This window comes from Nerophis ophidion, unplaced genomic scaffold (genome assembly GCF_033978795.1).
Source record: "Nerophis ophidion isolate RoL-2023_Sa unplaced genomic scaffold, RoL_Noph_v1.0 HiC_scaffold_32, whole genome shotgun sequence".
In the NCBI taxonomy this organism is placed as follows: domain Eukaryota; kingdom Metazoa; phylum Chordata; class Actinopteri; order Syngnathiformes; family Syngnathidae; genus Nerophis; species Nerophis ophidion.
In genome coordinates this window covers 145,447-162,493 of record NW_026906954.1, presented here as the reverse complement: position 1 = coordinate 162,493, position 17,047 = coordinate 145,447, and the positions used below count along the sequence as shown (strand labels likewise).

Here is a 17,047-nt window from a genome sequence, read left to right as displayed (position 1 = left end):
TAGTGGTTAGCGTGTGGGGCGGCATGGTGTAGTGGGTAGAGTGTGGGGCGGCATGGTGTAGTGGGTAGAGTGTGGGGCGGCATGGTGTAGTGGGTAGTGTGGGGCGGCATGGTGTAGTGGTTAGAGTGTGGGGCGGCATGGTGTAGTGGGTAGAGTGTGGGGCGGCATGGTGTAGTGGGTAGGGTGTGGGGCGGCTTGGCGTAGTGGGTAGAGCGGCCGTGCCACCAACCTGAAGGTTGCAGGTTCGCTTCCCACATATTGACATCCAAATCGTTGCCGTTGTATCCTTGGGCAGGACACTTCACCCTTGCCCCTGGTGCCGCTCACACTGGTGAATGAATGATAGGTGGTGGTCGGAGGGCAGCCACGCTCCCGTCAGTTTACCCCAGGGCAGCTGTGGCTACAGATGTAGCTTACCACCACCAGGTGTGAATGAATGATGGCTTCCCACTTCTCTGTGAGTGATTTGAGTATCTAGTAATAGAAAAGCACGATATAAATCTAATCCATAATTATTATTATTAGAGTGTCTGCCCTGAGATGGGTAGGTTGTGAGTTCAAACCCCGGCCGAGTCATACCAAACTCTATAAAAATGGGAGCCATGACCTCCCTGCTTGGCAGTCAACATCAAGGCTTGGAATTGGGGGTTAAAATCACCAAAAATGATTCCTGGGCGCGGCCACCACTGCTGCTCACTGCTCCCCTCACCTCCCAGGGGGTGAACAAGGTGATGGGTCAAATGCAGAGGACACATTTCACCACACCTAGTGTGTGTGTGACAATCATTGCTACTTTAACTTTAAAACATGCTTGAAACTAGTTTTGTCCACACCCAGCAATGGTGCACAGGAAGGCGGGGAAGAGGTGGCCAAAATGTTCCAAAGTCCCATTGTGTCCAAAATACCTCTCACGAGTCCCGCCGCATAAGTCCTGGGATACAAAAAATGTCCAAAACGCACCCAGCAAAGCCCCATGGGAAGTGAGGGAGAAAAGTGACAAAAGTCAGCAAAAGTCCCCAAAAATGTTCAAAATACCTATCCAGTAGAGATGCGCGGATAGGCAATTATATCATCCGCAACCGCATCACCAAAGTCGTCATCCACCCGCCGTCCACCCGAACCAACATTTTATCAGGACCGTAGCCGCCCGCTGAAATAGGTTGGCCGCCTTTACCACTCACAGAGCTATTTAAACCCGTTTCACAGATGAATGAAGACAATGGGAAACGCTAACATTCTCGCGAATATCCAATAGCGTTCATCCTGATGACAAGAATATGGGCGTGCTGTGAAGCCATTGCCTTTGACACCTTCAACAACACGTACAAACTGATTGTTAGTCCAGCAACATGTGTGCAGCTTCCGCAATCACACGTACAAGATTGAAAGGCATACTGGGTGATACAGAGTACACCGATGGTTGTGATATAAACAACTTTAACACTTACTAATATGCGCCACGCTGTGAAGCCACACCAAACAAGATTGACAAACACATTTCGGGAGAACATCCTCCCAGTAACACAACATACACGCAACACAACAAATACCCAGAATCCTTTGTGTCCGTGAGACATCCTGAATATATTTGACACCCCCGCGCCCCAACCCCGCCCACCTTACTGACGCACGGAGGGTGGCGGGGTTTGCTGCTAGCGGGTGTATAAAATAGTCAGGAATTGTCATGGATACAAAGGAGTCTGGGTATTTGTTGTGTTGCGTTGCGTTTATGTTGTGTTACTTGGAGGATGTTCTCCCGAAATGTGTTTGTTAATCTTGTTTGGTGTGGCTTCACAGCGTGGCGCATATTAGTAAGAGTGTTAAAATTGTTTATATCACAACCACTAGTGTACTGTGTGTCACCCAGTATGCCTTGCAGTTGTGTGCGTGTTGCCGCGGAAACCACACACAACATGATGCTGGACTGACAAGCAGATCGCACAAGTTGTAGAAGGCGACAAAGCCAATGACTTCATAGCACGCCCTAATACTTATTAACTGGGTGACTGCCGGCAGTCATTCTAGAGAATATTAGCGACTCCTATTGTCTTCTTCGCTTTGTCACACGGGTCTTAAGTGGCTCTTTGAATGGTAAAGGATACTGATTCCAGAACCATGTATATCAAATATTTCTGGATGGTTCAACCGCCACCCGCCCGAATCTAATCAAAATCTATTTTTTCGTCATGTCACCCGCCCGACCCGGGGTTTATCCGCAGATGAGACCGCAAACCGTGCATCTCTACTACCCAGGTTCAACTTCCACATGGAAAAAATCCCACCCGGTTGTCACAAGTCTTAAATTTTGAGTCCCACATCAAGTTTTGAGTCCCACATGAAGTGCCACAAGCCGGGTGGGATTTTTGAACATTTACCGACTTTTCTCACTTTTCACCTCGCCTTCCTGTGGGACTTTGCTGGGCGCGTTTTGGACATTTTGGGCATCCCGGCCGGCGGCGGGACTTGCGTTTTTGGTCCTAAATGATGCCAGTGAGATATTACAGCTTGTTGCTGAGATGTGATGACCTATATTGAGTAGAACATGCTTGAAAGTAGAATATCAAGTGTTGCAAAGCCCTGTCATCAACACTCACAAGTATAAAACTACTTTTTTAAAGTAATCATTTTTTATTTCAAGCATGTGATCATTTTTTATTTCAAGCATGTGAAGAAAAACAAATCATGATTGACACAATTGTGTTTCATATTAAAACAGATGACAGCCAAATGGACTTTGCTCTTTTATATTCAATGAAACAAGAGAAAAGTACAGTTGTTGTTAGTGAGAATATACTTATTTTAAGGTCTTTTTGGGTTCACTGAAGTTAGCTAATTTGACTTGTTTTGGAAAGTCTTGACAAGCCAAGTTTTCTTGTTCTATTGGCAGATGATTTTGCTTAGTTCAAGTAAAATACCCCTATTTTTTTTTCTTGTTTTTAAACACTGCCTTTTTGCAGAGTACTTCAACAGCAACGCAACTCACCGCAAACCAAACTCTCTTCTTCTCTGTCTTCTTGGCTTTGAGGTATGGGAGCATTTCTTTTTCCAAAGACGGCAGCAGCTTCTCCATCACGAGGTTGGCCAACACCTGACGGATTAGCAAGGTAAAAAAAAAAATCCTCACCCGGTATTTATTTTAGAATAGAATTACACACAACCTTTCATACTTGATTGGCTCAGCATCCTGTAGCATTTTTATTATGTGACCAAAAGTTGTCACAAGATTGTTGTGTTCGTTTAATTTGTGTACTGGTTGTCCTCAGAACATTTGCATTTTGCCACTACTTTAATCAATTTAAAATGTTCAAATATCCACTTCAGGCAGTGCATTTGGAAAATATTCACACTGCAAAAACTGAAATGTAAGTAAGATTAAATACCTCAAATAAGGGGGATATTTTTTTATTTTCTGTCTGATAAGATATTTCTGCTTACTAAGCAGATTTTATGTTAGTGTTTTACTTGTTTTAGTCCTAAATAATGTCAGTAAGGTATTACAGCTTGTTGCTGAGATATTATGACCTATATTGAGTAAAACATTCTTGAAACTAGAATATCAAGTGTTGCAAAGCTGTGTCATCAACACTCAAGTATAAAACTGCTTTTTTAAAGTAATAATGTCTTACTTCGAGCATGAAAAAAAAATCATGATGCCGAGCGCATGTTATGTCAAGATAATGGCACTTTACTTCATTTAAGAATATTTTTCAACACATTGAGCAAAAAGGTCTTTTTTTTTCAACCAAGAAAAGTGCACTTGTTATTAATGAGAGTATACGTATTTTAAGGTATTTTGGGGTTCATTGAGGTTTGCTAATTTTACTTGTTTTGGAAAGTCTTGACAAGCCAATTTTTTTGGTTCTATTGGCAGATAATTGTGCTTAGTTTAGGTAAAATACAAATGTTTTTTTTCTTTCTTATTTTGGAAGGTTTGACAAGCCAAATTTTCTTGTTCAATTGGCAGATAATTTTGCTTAGTTAAAGTAAAATACCCCTAATTTTTGTATTTTTTTTCGAGTATTTTAACACTGACTTTTTGCAGTGTACAGCCTTTTTCAAAAATTGAATTAATTTAATTTAGTCCTCAACATTCTAGATGTAATACCCCAAAATGGAAATAGGAAAAGTTTACATTTTCACAAATGTATTTAAAATAAACATTTTTTTAAAAATCACATGCATAAGTATTGGCAGCCTCTGCTCAATGGAGCAATGGCAGCAATTACAGCCTTGATTTATAAATGTGATGGCACAAGCTTGGCACACCTATCTTTGCCCATTCCTCTTTGCAGCATCTATATGCTTTATCAGCTTGGACGGGAAGCTTTGGTCAAAAAAAAGGCATTAAAAAATTTTTTTTCATATACCATTTTTTCTTCTTCATTCAACACTTTTATCTCCAGATCAACTTCAGGTCTGTCTGCTGATATAAAGTTTTTTTTATGCCGTTTTTGTCAAAAACCCTTTTTTTAATGGCAGAAAACATGAAATATGCAAATTTTCCCCCCACAAGAAAATTCAATGTGTGAAGTAATTGGAGCATTTTAAATAAGTAATTAACAATATTGATTTTAATTCATTGTCATTTTTTGAGCAATTATATACATTTATTTTGAAGTTTTAAGTATTTGGGATCCAAAAAGGGCCTTACTCATCAAAGTATTAAAAATGAGTCATACATTTTCTCTAGATCAACTTCATATCTATCCCTCAATAGGTTATTTTTTTCATGGTTAATGATTCCCGGGCGCAGCCACTGCTGCTGCTCACTGCTCTCTCACCTCCCAGGGGGTGATCAAGGGTGATGGATCAAATGCAGAGAATAATTTAGCCACACCTAGTGTGTGTGTGTGTGGTATTTTAACTTTAACGTGGGTTTTTTTGTTCTTCAAAGAAAACTTCATATTTTTTTTCCAAAAAGTATTGCAAAGTGAAATTTTTTGATGTGAGGTAAGTGAAACATTGAATAGGTCAATAATTCATAACGTTGATTTAGATTCATTATTATTTTTTGAGCAATCACAGCTCAAAAAATAAAAAATAAAACAGCCTGCATGGCATCTTTGTGTTATTAGAGTCAACACTGCAACTTTTTCTCTTTACATTTCACCCAATTGCTCTTTTATTTCATATTTTTATGTTTATTTTTTATTGTATATTTACAATAAATATTTATGTGGGCCACACTTATGACACCCCTGCTTTAAATGGTGCAAAACCACATTTGTAAACATAATTGTCCATGACTTTTGGGCGCCTTTATGTGATCACTTTGTTGCATGTTTACACGACTTTGTTGCAGGACAAAAGAAGGTGGATCCACTTTCAAAGTAAACTCTCATGAAACATGACACGGTCGTCCTCTTGGTGGAAAACATGAACATCGTCTTGATGTTGTAATCATCAATACTGAGGAGGACAAGTTGTTTTTAACCCCAGTTAAAAGCCTACTGAAATGAGATGTTCTTATTTAAACGGGGATAGCAGCTCCATTCTATGTGTCATACTTCATCATTTCGCCATATTGCCATATTTTTGCTGAAAAGGATTTAGTAGAGAACATCCACGATAAAGTAGGCAACTTTTGGTGCTAACAGAAAAGCCTCGCCTCTACCGGAAGTCGCAGACGATGACGTCACATGTTAATGACTCCTCACATATTCACATTGCTTTTAATGGGAGCCTCCAACAAAAAGTGCTATTCGGACCGAGAAAACAACAATTTCCCCATTAATTTGAGCGAGGATGAAAGATTCGTGTTTGAGGATATTGATAGCGACGGACTAGAAAAAATAAATAAAATAAAATAAAAAATGCGATTGCACTGGGACAGATTTAGATGTTTTTAGACACATTTAGTAGGATAATTCTGGGGAATCCCTTATCTTTCTATTGTGTTGCTAGTGTTTTAGTGAGTTTAATAGTACCTGATAGTCGGAGGGGTGTGTCCACGGGTGTGTTGACGCCAGTGTCTCAGGGGATTCAACAGCAGCTTTATGGACGGCACAAGCTCAGCTGATCTCCGTTAAGAAGCGACTTTTTATCACAATTTTCTCACCAGAACCTGCTGGTTGACACTTGGTCGGGATCCATGTTGGCTTGACCGCGCTCTGATCCATAGTAAAGTTTCAGCTCCGGGAATTTTAAACAAGGAATCACCGTGTGTTTGTGTGGCTAAAGGCTAAAGCTTCCCAACTCCATCTTTCTACTGTGACTTCTCCAATATTAATTGAACAAATTGCAAAAGATTCAGTAACACAAATCTCCAAAATACTGTGTAATTATGCCGTTAAAGCAGACGACATTTAGCTGTGCGTAGCGCTCATACTTCCTAAAAACCTGTGACGTCACGCGTACACGTCATCATTACGCGACGTTTTCAAGAAAAAAGTCCCGGGAAATTTAAAATTGTAATTTAGTAAAGTAAAGCGGCCGTATTGGCATGTGTTGCAACGTTAATATTTCATCATTGATATATAAACTATCAGACTAGTAGTGGCTTTCAGTAGGACTTTAATTCTGCAGTGTGTGTTTTCTTTTTTGTAAAAATGTGTTTCTTACATGAATTCTTTGATTTGATTCTGCTGTCAAGTTTGTCAAGGAGTCTACATGGTCTATGCTCATTTTCGTTTCTATATGGTCTTATTTTGTTTGTCCACTGATTGAAAATCTTTAAAAAAAAAAAAAAAGTTCCATCCAGTAGTGCCCTTTTTTCCCCCGCACTTTCGGGATCTTTTATCTTAATGATACACTTTTACAGAGTAAAAAGCTACAGCTACTAATGCTTGATAACATTTAATCAGCGGCTCATTAAAAGGTAATCACCTCCTTTTCACATGACTTTTACTACTGAGTGATGTTAGTGGACAAGGTTTTTCGTTATCTAGAAAAATAATGCAGTTGAACTTCTTCATTTGTTGTTTAAGTTTCTTGCTTCAACTGCAGTGTTCAATAAACCATCAGAGCTGTAGAGTTGCCACATGTCCTCATCAACAACACCCGGTTGGTGTTATTACTAGAAATGTCCGATAATGGCTTTTTTTTGCCTATATCCGATGTTTTCCAACTCTTAATTACCGATTCCGATATCAACTGATACCGATAAATACAGTCGTAGAATGAACACATTAATATGCCTCATTTTGTTGTGATGCCCCGCTGGATGCATTAAACAATGTAACAAAGTTGTCCAAAACAAATCAACTCAAGTTATGGAAAAATAAATGCCAACATGGCACTGCCATATTTATTATAGAAGTCACAAAGTGCAACATTTTTTTTTAACATGCCTCAAAACATCAGCTTGGAATTTGGGACATGCTCTCCCTGAGAGAGCATGAGGAGGTTGAGGTGGGCAAGGGGGTGTATATTGTAGCGTCCCAGAAGAGTTAGTGCTGCAAGGGATTCTGGGTATTTGTTCTGTTGTGTTTATGTTGTGTTACGGTGCAGATGTTGTCCCGAAATGTGTTTGTCATTCTTGTGTGGTGTGGATTCACAGTGTGGCGCATATTTGTAACAGTGTTAAAGTTGTTTATACGGCCACCCTCAGTGTGACCTGTATGGCTTTTGTCCAAGTATGCCTTGCTTTCACTTGTGTGTGTGAAAAGCCGTAGATATTATGTGATTGGGCCGGCACGCAAATGCGGTGACTTTAAGGCACGCCCCCAATATTGTTGTCTGGGTGGAAATCGGGAGAATGGTTGCCCCGGCAAATTGTCGGGAGGGACACTGAAATTTGGGAGTGTCCAGGGAAAATCAGGAGGATTCGGCAAGTATGACTGGGAGACACAACTGCTTGGTACTTCTCCCTACGTCTGTACAGCAGCATTTTAAAAAGTCGTAAATTTTACTTTTTGAAACAGATACCGATCATTTCCGATATTAAATTTTAAACCATTTATCGGCCAATAATATCGGCAGTCCGATATAAGACATCTCTAGTTATTACCAGTGCCAAATGCAGGGTTGCTAGGTACAGTTGTGATCAAAATTATTCAACCCCCACACAATTTTGGTGTTTTAGCAAGTTGGACATTTATTCTGTATTTTGTTTATAGTCATATCAAATAAAGATGCATTAAATAGACAAATGCAACTTGAATTACAACATTATATTTTGTAACTTACCAAACAGTGTCATTTCTCTTAATATATCATTGACAAAATTATTCTACCCCTTGAAGATCATAACTCTTAAGAACAGAATTTGAATAAGGTCTTTTCAATCAGGTGTTGAAAACACCTGTAGATGTGATTAGAACCATAACGAGCAACAATTAAACTGATTGAAAAAGACTGTGACGCTCAGCTTCTTGTAGATGGTCAATGGTGTATTTGCAACATGGTGAAGTCCAGGGAGTGGTCAAAGAAGTCAAGAGAGGAGGTAATTTCTCTTCATAAGAAAGGATATGGATATAAGAAAATAGCAAAGACATTACACATTCCAAGAGACACAGTTGGGAGCATAATTTGCAAGTTTAAAGCTAAAGGCACAGTGGAAACACTACCTGGGCGTGGTAGAAAGAGGATGCTGTGTGCAACTGCTGTCCGGTATTTGAAGCATACAGTGGTGAAAAACCCCCGGGTAACAGCTGAAGAACTACAACAGGACATTGCAGAGGGGGGAACGCAGGTTTCGTCCCAGACAATAAGGTGCGCACTACGAGATGAAGGCCTCCATGCCAGAACTCCCAGGCCCACCCCACTTCTGACTACCAGGCACAAGGAAAATAGACTCCAGTATGCCAAAAATCATCTGGACAAACCCCAAAGGTTTTGGGAAACTGTTCTATGGAGTGATGAGACAAAAGTGGAACTCTTTGGGCCTATGAATCAACGTTACGTCTGGAGGAGAAAAAATGAAGCTTACAAAGAGAAAAACACCTTTCCTACTTTTAAGCATGGTGGGGGGTCAATCATGCTCTGGGGCTGTTTCTCTGCCTCAGGTACCGGGAATCTCCAGCACGTTCAAGGCATTATGAATTCTATTTCCTAGCAGGATATATTAGCTGCAAATGTCATGAAGTCAGTGAGGAAGCTGAGGCTTGGGAGACGTTGGACCTTCCAACAGGACAAGGATCCCAAGCATAAATCAGAGTGGTTGCAGAAGAAGGGCTGGAAGACTCTGGAGTGGCCAGACCTAAATCCTCTAGAAAAGCTGTGGTGGGACTTGAAGAAGGCAGTTGCAGCACACAAGCCCAAGAATATGAATGAACTGGAGGCCTTTGCCCAAGAGGAATGGGCTAAAATACTGTAGATGCTTGCAAGAAGCTTGTGTATCACCTTTGAAGGATGTCATTACTGTTCTACTAAGTACTAAAGATGCATGGAACTAGGGGGTGGAATCATTTTGTCAATGAGATATTAAGAAAAATGTCCTTTTTAGCTATTTTGTCAAATACAGTGTTACAATTGAAGTTGCATTTGTCTATTTGACACATCTTTATTTGATATGACTATAAACTAAATATGGAATAAATGTCCAACTTGCTAAAACACCAAAATTGTGTGGGGGTTGAATCATTTTAATCACAACTGTAAGTTATTGGTAACGACACTCCAGCAGAGTGCAGTCGGGCTTCCATTCGTGTCATCGCTGACGACGCCAACAGCAAGGTTGCCAGGTGTCTCACTGTTAATGACACCTCAACAAGGTTGCCAGGTGTCTCAGTGTTAATGACACCTCAACAAGGTTGCCAGGTGTCTCACTGTTAATGACACCTCAACAAGGTTGCCAGGTGTCTCACTGTTAATGACACCTCAACAAGGTTGCCAGGTGTCTCACTGTTAATGACACCTCAACAAGGTTGCCAGGTGTGCTTATCATCACTACCACCTGCAGCGGGCTTGCCAGGTTTGCTATGTGTGTCACCATTACAAATACCAGTAATGTACATCTGGCAGAGTTGCCAGATGTACTATTATTACTAATGACTGTCAGAATGATTGTTTCCAAATCATCACAAAACTTTTTGTGTTTCAATGAGTTCCCGACCAGAAGACAAAAGCTGTCGTCTTTGATCTTACCAATCAAAAGGCTTGTAAAACTCCACTGTGTAGGATGGAAAGCGACATGAAGGTGTCGGTTTCTTTGAAGTATTGTAATCCACAGGAGGATTTTGTCTTGACCAGAGATCTACAAAGCGGAGAGGAAGCAGGACCTGACCCCCCTCAAGGCACCTTTTCTTTGAACTGTTTTGTAACTAAAGCTGTTTACGATCCCCCTTCTTTTAGAAACAGCTGTTGTCATGTCATCAGGGACAGTCCAAATCAAAGAGCAGGCGTACAATCTTTCATCAGTGTGGAATGACACTGTACAAGGGTACAGATCTACACGTTTCTCCTCATTGAGCTAAATTGAATCCTGTCTCTGTTTAATTCCTTGCTTCTTGTCTGTTTAATAGATGTCATCAGTGTTTGAACCTGACAACGACGGCAGCAGGTGTGTCTATGTTAACGACAACGGTAGCAGGGTGGCTAGGAAGGTGTGTCATCGTTAACGACAACGACAGCAGGGTGGCTAGGAAGGTGTGTGATCGTTAACGACAACGACAGCAGGGTGGCTAGGAAGGTGTGTGACTGTTAATGACATCTGCAGTAGGGTTGCAAGATGATCATCATTAATGCAGGTGTGTCTTTGTTAACGACACCGGCAGCAGGATTTCTAGGTGTGTCCTGCTAGTCTAGTACTTAGAGACTAGTGTGTTTATTACTAACGGCGGTACAGGGTTGCCAGAATTTTGGTCGTTACAGACTACGGCAGCAGGGTTTCTTGGTGCCTCATGATTAAGGACACTGCAGTGGGGTTGCCAAGTGATTGTTAATGACGCCGGCAGCAAGCTTCCAAGGTGTGTCATGCTAGTTTACACCTTTGAGACCAGTTTGTTTGAACCAAGACGAGCATGGCAAGTAGTCAAATGATTTGTATGCCTGAATAGAACATGAATGAACGCGTACTGAGGTAGAAGGACAATTTGTGGTTTACCCTGACATCGCTGCCAATCAGCATTTCCCAAGCTTCATATTTGCCCTTGTCCTGTCTGTAGAGCTGGATGGCTTTGAGGAAGGCCTGGACCTCACACGTCTTCTTTTTTAGGAAATCTGAAAGAGTTAGATGGGTCAATTATTACCTCGCCGTACATTACATATTCAAACATTCAAAAGAGCCAGCAGGTAACGACTTTCTAATTATTTTTATTCACAAGACAAGGAGCGGTTACCATGACAACAAAACAAACATGCTATGCATAAATGACGTGAGAACTAGTCTTGGGACTAACTGTAACGCCGTTATTTTCGGCGGCAACTAGTAGTCTAACGCATTATTTTTTATAATCAGTAACTCAGTTACCATTACTACATGATGCATTACTGCGGTTTTTACGTTACTTTTTATGTACCGTATTTTTCGGAGTATAAGTCGGTCTGGAGTATAAGTCGCACATGCCGGAAATGCATAATAAAGAATAAAAAAACAAGTCGCATTTTTGGGGGAAATAAAACCCAACAGCAAGAATAGACATTTGAAAGGCAATTTAAAATACATAAAGAACAGTGAACAACAGGCTGAATTTATTTTTACGTTATCCATCCATCCATTTTCTGCCGCGTATTCCCTTTGGAGTCGCAGGTGCCTAAATAAGCAACTGAGAAGGTGCCTGCTGTGTTAACCTAACATATTATGGTAAGAGTCATTCAAATAACTATAACATATAGAACATGCTATACCTTTACCAAACTATCTCTCACTCCTAATCCATGAATCCCATGAAATCTTATACATCTAGTCTCTTATGTGAATGAGATAAATAATATTGTTTGATATTTTACGATAGTGTTAATAATTTCACACATAAGTCGCTCCTGAGTATAAGTCGCACCCCCGACCAAACTATGAAAAAAAACGGGGACTTATAGTCCGAAAAATACGTCAGTATCGGTTAGAAACAGAAAGATCTCAGTGTGTTTTATTGGAGCGCTGCGGTTTCACAAGGAAAAGAAAAGGCGTTCTCTGTGTGGATGGGGGCGGGTGTCTGTGTTTGAAAACAAAACATGGCGGAGCCAGAAGCCGAGTTTCTTAACATGGAGATATTCTCACAGCTTTTCTTTTGTCGAGCACAAAGTAAAGAACATTTGAGTTAAATGTAAGTTGTGCATTAGATCAAAGAACCTATCTCCTGCCCAAAACAGCAATTCAAATCTGCTGAAACAGCTAGAAAAGCAACATGCTTCGACGAAGCAAGTAAAGATAGACACACGTCACCTCCAACAGAGGCAGGATTTTAACGGGGGAACTGCTAGCCAGGACAACATTGATAGAGACATTGCAGCGTATGTGCTGGAAGACATGCAGGCTATTTCTACAGTGGAGTCACCCGCTTTCAGGCAGCTGGACACAGTGGACAGTGAGAACATAAGCAAGCTAAAGAAGACACTCCAAACTAGGCCTCTGCTCATCATTCAGCACTGAAGATACACACACTCTGTCAATTCTCATATATACTCTTTCATTCTAGACTTCTAGAGTGTTTGATTATCACATCACTCCAAATGTATAGACCAGGGGTCGGCACCCCAAAATGTTGGACCAAAAATACAAAAACAAATATGTCTGGAGCCGCAAAACAAATTTAAAAGCCATATTACATACAGATAGTGTGTCGTGAGATTTAAATTGAATTAAGAGGACTTAAAGGAAACTAAATGAGCTCAAATATAGCTACAAATGAGGCATAATGATGCAATGTGTACATATAGCTAGCCTAAATAGCATGTTAGCATCGATTAGCTTGCGGTCATGCAGGGACCAAATATGCCCGATTAGCACTCCGCACAAGTCAATAACATCAACAAAAATCACCTTTGTGCATTCATGTACAACGTTAAAGGTTTGGTTGACAAAATGAGACAGAAAAAGAAGTGGCATAAAACATGTCCTAGAAAGTGGGAGAAAGTTGTACATGACCTCCAAAATGAGTAGGACAAAACGGCGCTGGAATCAGTGAAGCGTGTTTAATGCAAACAGTGTGCTTCATAACAATTAGGGAGGTTAGTGTCATGTTTATCCTACAGAAACCATATTAAAAACAAAAAATATATTTTTTTCCCTTCATCTTTTTCCATTTTTCATACATTTTTGAAAAAGCTTCAGAGAGCCACTAGGGCGGCGCTTAAGAGCCGCATGCGGGTTGCAGACAGACTATAAAGTTCCCAAACATAAAGAGGGATCCTAGTGGGCCAGGCCAATCTTTCCTTATCTCTAAACTAAAACTGGGGAAATGCGTAGAGTGTTCTGGGCTTCAGTACAGTGTTGATCTCCTAAAGACATGATTTTATTTCACAATTCCTTGAGAGAAAAAATTGCCTGGTTAGGCTTTGTGTGTGTCATGTGTGCCTTCCATGGTGAAGCCAGGTTTAAAAGTATATTCTTATTATGCTGTTTCTTACTTATGTATTTTATGTTGCAGCTATTTCAAATACTTTTGTCAATTTGTTCTTCCCTGAAATAAATTGTCCCTTTGAAACTTATCTTTGTATATGTGTTGTATGTAGACCACATGGCTTAGCAAAGTTCAGTGATGCAAATGCATGTCAAGTTGATCAATACATTGTATTATTCTCCACTGCAATAACAGGACTGAAATGAAGGCTAAAAGGTCATTAATGGGAGCATTAAAAAAAAAGTAGTAACTAAATAGTTACTTTTCGCAGCAACACATTTTTTTGGGGGTGTAAGTAACTGAGTTAGTCTTGAAATAAATAATATAGTTACTGGTTTTCAGTAACTAACCCAACACTGGTAAGAACACATGCTCTCCTAAATATTACTCAATTTACACGACAAAAGTCTGCAAAAAAGTTGTTTGATTGAATGTGAGCGTTTGTCGCCATATTGACGATTTTTCTTGTGAAATGTTTAGTATTTCAATCTACTGTTGCCAAGTCCTACCTTGGTTCTGGTGTCTGATGCATTCAGACAGGATGCTTATGAACTGAAGTTGTTTGTCCTGCTGGTTGAAGCAGAAATAAGAATCTCTCCTGTACGGCAGGCGGAGGTAGACGGGAAACGGTCCAGGCATCCCAGACAGAGGAGGACAAAACTCTTCCTTCAAATCTAAACCAAAGAAAAAAAGATTGTGTGATTAGAAACATTTTCATTGATCAGAATCAGAAATACTTGATTAATCCCCAGAGGGGGAATTCTGATTTTCAGCACAATCCCATTCAACAGAACTGACAGATGTCAAATAAAAGGATGGTTTGGTAACGTCGAGAATATGGAGAGTTTAAAAGTTGACCCACGGTGAATATTCTACCTTCCCAAAATGTGGGTATTTAATTTAGTAGGTGAACAGCTGCTAAATTCCAAGTTGAGGTTGTTAACCAGTTGCTTCCAATACAAAGTACATTAATATACACATGAAGTGCAAAAACATGTATGAAGCATGTTAAAACCAACTATACAAACTGCTATGAACTGAAATTGGTGTTAAAACTAGTATTGGGGACGGTGTGGTGCAGTTGGGAGAATGGCTGTGCCAGCAACCTGAGGGTTCCTGGTTCAATCCCCACCTTCTAACAACCTCGTCACGTCCGTTGTGTCCTTGGGCAAGACACTTCACCCTTGCTCCTGATGGGTGCTGGTTAGCGCCTTGCATGGCAGCTCCCACCATCAGTGTGTGAATGTGGAAGTAGTGTCAAAGCGCTTTGAGTACCTTGAAGGTAGAAAAGCGCTACACAAGTACAACCCATTTACCATTTACCAAACCTTGCAGTAAAAAAGTTGAAACTTGTCGCTCGCTTGATGCTAACATACAATGAACGATCCCATTGACAGGCTAATGAAAATTAGCATCCCAATCATTTTGAAAATATTACAAATGTTTACCCAATAAGATTAAGGTAACTTAGACATATCAAGGTTTCCTCTATTCCCCTACATGGCATTGACCGTGCGCCCGCCACGGCAAAATAAAAGCCACACCTTAAAAATTTGTTTTTTATGCAAAAACAAATTTAAGTAATGTGTTGTATGGATGGATACATCAGATAGTTTATTATTTCCACACTATTGGCAGACTTTGAAAACATCTCAAGTAACATATATAAATGCTCCATCTAAACGTTGATCTTATGGAGTTGGCACTCAGCAAAAGTAAGGACAGAAGAAAGGCAGTCCTTGTTTGAGCCTGTGAAAACTATCCCAATTTTGGCCATTATTATTGACAGCAAAGTCTAACTTTACACCGTGTGCGTCTTCTAAATCTCTGTTTGGACATCTCTGTGTGTGGACTTTGCATTTTCTCCTCGTGTGTTTGCGTTCTCTGCGGGTACTCCGGTTTCCACCCACATTCCAAAAATGTGCATGTTAGGTTCATTGGAGAGTCTAAATAGTCTACAGCAGGGCTCTCAGACACGCGGCCTGTGAGACGTTATTTTGGGACCACCAACTTAATATGAAAGTTTAATGTTAGTGCGAAGCCGAAGTTTTATATGAAGGCCGCTTGACAGCGGTGTGTTATTTGGGTCCAAAATGGCTCTTTCAACATTCTGGGTTGCCTACCCCCGCGTTAGTGGAAAAGCGGCAAATGAGTGAAAGCGACAGAGACGTTGCCATGGGGACAAGGGTTTTCGTACATGCTTGGCTGCAGTCACACCGCGACACCTGTCCGTCAGTAATAACAGTCCCTGATAATCTGGACCAATTGAAACCGTTATTTGTTTATTTTTATTGTTTAATTTGCATTGCCTCACACGATGAACACTACATATATTTCTATATGACGCCGGATAACACTTTTTTGCCCGCCGACCGCCGTGTTGCTGTAGTGAGGAATTGCAGAACAACACACATTGCGGACATAACATTATTCTCCGTAAACACAAATATATTCCACAAGCCCAAACATGCATTTTCAAAGCCTGCATTGAAGAGAAAGGTTAGTGATGAGCAAAGACAACTCCAGGAAAAGTGGGAGATGCAACATTTCTTTGTTGAGCACAGGAGCACCATGACGTGTCTTATTTGCACAGAGAAAGTTGCGCTGCACAAGGAATACAATTTGAAACATGCTGAGAAGTATGCAAAACATTTTTTTTTAAATCCTTTCTTGCGGCCCAGCCTCACCCAGACTCTGCGGCCATGAATGTACGTGTGAATGGTTTCTTAGCTATAAGTGACCTGTGATTGGCTGGCTTATTTTGCTACTTGAAGCTGTATTACCAGTAAAGTCATCATTGGGGCAGCAGTTGTCCACGACAGCCATGTACTTTTTCTCATTGGTTAGTACATTTCCTCCTATTGGTAGCAGTGTGTGATATGGAGGACTTCCTTTGAGAAAAGTCTGACGAAACCAAAACAGAAAAACAAGGTTTTGGGACAACAAAAAGGAAGTTAGTTGAGTGATTTGAAATGTCCACGTTGTTGAAATGTGATTGCAGGTACTGCAAGTGTAACTTACCTCGATGCTTTCATAACACTCCAAGCAGTAGTTGGCCCTCACTACTATGTACCTCTCCTTCCATTTTCTGCTCTCGTCAAAAAAATGTAACTGTTTTTCATACAGCACCTCACTTCCTGCAGGAGACTCCTGGTAAGCACACAGGTACCATATTATGCACACCTTTCATCAGTTTGCTCATATTTCACATACTGTACGTAGAGTGAAAAGTAAGTATTTGATCCTCTGCTGATTTAGTAAGTTTAGCCTTACAGAAGATATTTGCAGTAGGGATGGGCACCAATTGAATCCTGCCGGTCACAGATTTGCGTCAAATGGTTCCGTGTGACATTACGCCCGGTTGCCGACTCAGCCAGGACTCCAGACAATCACTCCAGCAGCACTGAGAGCGGACTCAGCAAAACTACCTCTCGGTATTGTTGGAATTTTCAATGCCAACAAAGAAATTGTTGAGAAAAAAAACACTCCAACGTAAGTAAAGCAAGGTGTTAATGTTCCAAAAATTCCCTACCTTGACGCTAATTGGCTTTCCTATCGATGTGCTACTGATTAGCATTAACGACTTCAACACCTACAAATTTGTTAAA

General features: G+C 40.6%; 1 protein-coding gene across 5 annotated transcripts in view; it reads right to left on the bottom strand.

Moving 5' to 3' along the window:
- The window catches only part of LOC133546571 (protein Niban 1-like), a 69,721-nt gene that overhangs the window by 37,255 nt on the left and 15,419 nt on the right, over window positions 1-17,047 (bottom strand). For 4 of the 5 annotated variants that reach the window (XM_061892341.1, XM_061892345.1, XM_061892343.1 and 1 more), the window contains exons 3-7: window positions 16,461-16,589; window positions 16,223-16,343; window positions 13,949-14,113; window positions 10,985-11,100; window positions 2,984-3,088 (exon numbers count right to left, since the gene is read on the bottom strand). In XM_061892341.1, the coding sequence (XP_061748325.1) occupies window positions 2,984-3,088; window positions 10,985-11,100; window positions 13,949-14,113; window positions 16,223-16,343; window positions 16,461-16,589 (636 nt within the window). The remainder of the gene's footprint in view (window positions 1-2,983; window positions 3,089-10,984; window positions 11,101-13,948; window positions 14,114-16,222; window positions 16,344-16,460; window positions 16,590-17,047) is intronic. The other variant, XM_061892342.1, reaches the window with a different exon arrangement.